General features: G+C 45.5%; 1 protein-coding gene across 1 annotated transcript; it reads left to right on the forward strand.

The window, feature by feature from the left end:
* The first annotated feature begins 1,530 nt into the window (after positions 1-1,530).
* On the forward strand, positions 1,531-2,818 carry LOC134968685 (general transcription factor II-I repeat domain-containing protein 2A-like). The gene is made up of 2 exons (XM_063944202.1): positions 1,531-1,631; positions 1,711-2,818. The coding sequence occupies exon 2, from the start codon at positions 1,907-1,909 to the stop codon at positions 2,816-2,818; it is 912 nt and encodes a 303-aa protein (XP_063800272.1). The 5' UTR covers positions 1,531-1,631; positions 1,711-1,906.
* The last annotated feature ends 356 nt before the right edge of the window (positions 2,819-3,174 follow it).

A 3,174-nucleotide genomic window follows, 5' to 3' on the forward strand; every position in this document is an offset into this window, starting at 1 on the left:
CTTAATAAAGTGGATATTAAATGGTTGACAGCTTAAGTTCTCTTTCTATTGGCTATGGCGTCAGCTAGGAGAGTATCAGATTTTGGGGCATTATCATGTCATTCCCCATTTCTGATTTTTTTATCCAGATAAAGCAGTTCTCAGAACTAGATCTGGGTATCTTCCTAAGGTGGTGTTTAAATTCCACCTTAATGAAGAAATTGTAGTCCCGGCTTTCCAGGTACCGGCCTTTCTGTGGGAGATGCATCGCTGGACTTGGTCTGTGCATTAAGGATCTACATGGATCATACCAGTACCATCAGAAAGACAGATTCTCTCTTCATTCTCTATGGATTTCACAAGAGAGGATGGCCTGCTGGCAACACCCCGACAAAGGTGTGTGGATAGCAAATGGCACGCAAGGTTAGGGGTCACAGGTCCGCTCATGCTGGGGAGAGTAAAGAGGAGAGCCGTTGTGAAGTGGCAGTTGAAGGAGGGAGCAGCCATCTTAAATGAGGAGTGAGAGAACACTGGGTATCTTACCAGGAGCAATGGAGTCTGTGGGCCCAGTATCCTGGCTTAGAGAGCACAGCTAAGCCATTTCAGCCATCTCTGGAGCATTTTTACTGCTTCTGACAGTCGAGTGGAGGAGAGGCAGTAATCTGAGAACTATAAGCTGGCCCTCGGGAGTGGTGACATCCACCCTTCCGCTAGAGAAGCTGAGCTTTTCTATCCCTAGAGCAAGCAGGTAGCAGCCCGCCATGCAGTAGCCTCTTCCCTTATTTCCTAATCTAGCAGCAACCCAGCAGCCTTTTCGTGAGACAGATTAGCTATCTATGGAGAAATGTTGGTAATACCACATTCAACACAGCCCTGCACTAGTCACTTTTCTCCAGGCTAACCAACCCTTTAGGGTAGGCTTGTCCAACCCGCGGGCCGCATGCGGCCCAGGTCGGCTAGTAATGCGGCCCAGTGCAATTTTTTTTTTTTTTAAGAAATTCTAAAGTTTCAAGTTACACTGCCGGCGCTTGCGGCCGGGGCACGTCACAACGGTGACGCCAGCGCGCTTCACCCGCCCCATCCATTATATTAGCTCCGAGAGGCCACATCTTGCGGCCTGTGCGAAGTATGGGTGAGCGCGTCACAAAAGTGACTCCAGCACGCCAGCGCGCCAGCTTCACCTGCCCCCCTGTCCATTTTAGAAGCTCCTACAGGCCACATCTTGCTGCCTGTGCGGAGTGTAGGTGAGCCGGTTGAACTGTATTGCGCTGCGGCCATCACTATCGCGCAGCGCTCCCCCACTGTTTTGCAGGGTCGGACTGGCCCACCGGGGACCTAATGAAACACCCGGTGGGCTCCGACCTGCAATAAATTAGCTCATTTTTGCCGTGATTGATGGCGGCTTTTAACTGCTGCGTAGGCCGCCATCTCTCTGCAGGATTTATTATTCCCCGTATACAATGTCCGCAGACCTGTTCCTCCTCTGTCTCCTCTGCAATGTTGTGGCCCTTATACCCCATTACTGTCTTACCTTGTACATTATCATACCAGGCACACATCTACGCACAACAAGAGGCAGCATCCTTAACGGCAGTCCTCACTGCAGCATCCATAAAGGCAGACAGTCCTCATCCCAGCATCCGAACTCTCAGGTAAGCCACTTTCTGGTAGTCTCCTGTCATTCTCCACCCACATAGCTCCATATTTAACCAAGATCTTCTCTCCCTCCAGGCATCCATTACTTCAGGCCTCATACCAGCATCCATCAAGGCAGACAGTCCTCGTACCAGCATCCATTAAAGCAGACAGTCTTCATTCCAGCATCCTAACTCCAGGTAAGCCACTTTCTGGTAGTCAGGAGACTAAGGCTGGGTTCAAATATCACTGCATAGTACACCAAGAAAATTTATGTGCAAAAGCTTTAAAGATGGCTAACGTCATGCAGATTGTCATCAAGGCTGTAAATTTCATAAGGTCCAAGGTATTGAATCATCGCCAATTCCAGGAATTCCTAAAATTTATGGATGCTGAGTATGGGGACATCATTTACTTTTCTGAAGTAAGATGGTTAAGTCGAGGGAAAATGCTGGCAAGATTTTATGATCTGAGAAATGAAATCAAGTCATTTATGGAATCTAAAACAAAATATGTGCCAGAACTTGACGATGAAAACTGGCTAACAGATTTGGCATTTTTAGTCAACTTGACCACTCATTTAAATGAGTTAAACATGCGTCTTCAAGGTGAAAACCAATTGATCAGCACAATGTTTCAAACTATAGCAGCGTTCGAAATGAAACTGAAACTATGGCATTCTCAAATGAAGGCAAAAAATTTGATGCATTTTAGCACATTGGCTAAACACGCCTCTGTGAACACGGAAAAATATGCAGCCTTGCTTTTCAATTTGGTACAGGAATTTGAGAACAGGTTTCAAGATTTTAGAAAAAATCAGCCATCTTTTCTGATATTTGCAACTCCATTTTCAGTGGACATTAATATATTACCTGCCAATTTGCAAATGGAATGCATAGAGCTCCAATCTGACATTCAACTGAAAGAAAAATTTGACCATGTCTCTTTAATTGGCTTCTATAAGATATATGTTCCCAGAGAAAAATATCCTTCACTTCACAATCATGCCTTATTCATGTCATCGCTATTTGGAAGCACCTACATTTGTGAGCAGCTATTTTCAAGGATGAAGCACACAAAGAATAGAACTAGAACCAAAATATCTGATGAGCACCTTGAGCACTCACTGAGAATTGCAACAAGTTCCATCGAAGCAAATATGGATGCATTGGTGGCTGAGAAACAATGTCAAACATCTCACTAACTTTATTACCAAGTAAGTTTAATATGTTAACTATGTTTTCTATGTTTTTTTTGGATGATCAGGTATCGTTACTGTTATTTCTCTATCGTCCTAGTGGATGCTGGGGTTCCTGAAAGGACCATGGGGAATAGCGGCTCCGCAGGAGACAGGGCACAAAAAGTAAAGCTTTAGGATCAGGTGGTGTGCACTGGCTCCTCCCCCTATGACCCTCCTCCAAGCCTCAGTTAGATTTTTGTGCCCGGCCGAGAAGGGTGCAATCTAGGTGGCTCTCCTAAAGAGCTGCTTAGAAAAGTTTAGCTTAGGTTTTTTATTTTACAGTGAGTCCTGCTGGCAACAGGATCACTGCAACGAGGGAC

This window comes from Pseudophryne corroboree, chromosome 11 (assembly GCF_028390025.1).
Source record: "Pseudophryne corroboree isolate aPseCor3 chromosome 11, aPseCor3.hap2, whole genome shotgun sequence".
NCBI classification, from domain to species: Eukaryota; Metazoa; Chordata; class Amphibia; order Anura; family Myobatrachidae; genus Pseudophryne; species Pseudophryne corroboree.

Excerpts from the sequence above, each read along its gene's own strand:
- LOC134968685 (XM_063944202.1), top strand. The coding sequence starts at position 1,907 with ATGGCTAACGTCATGCAGATTGTCATCAAGGCTGTAAATTTCATAAGG.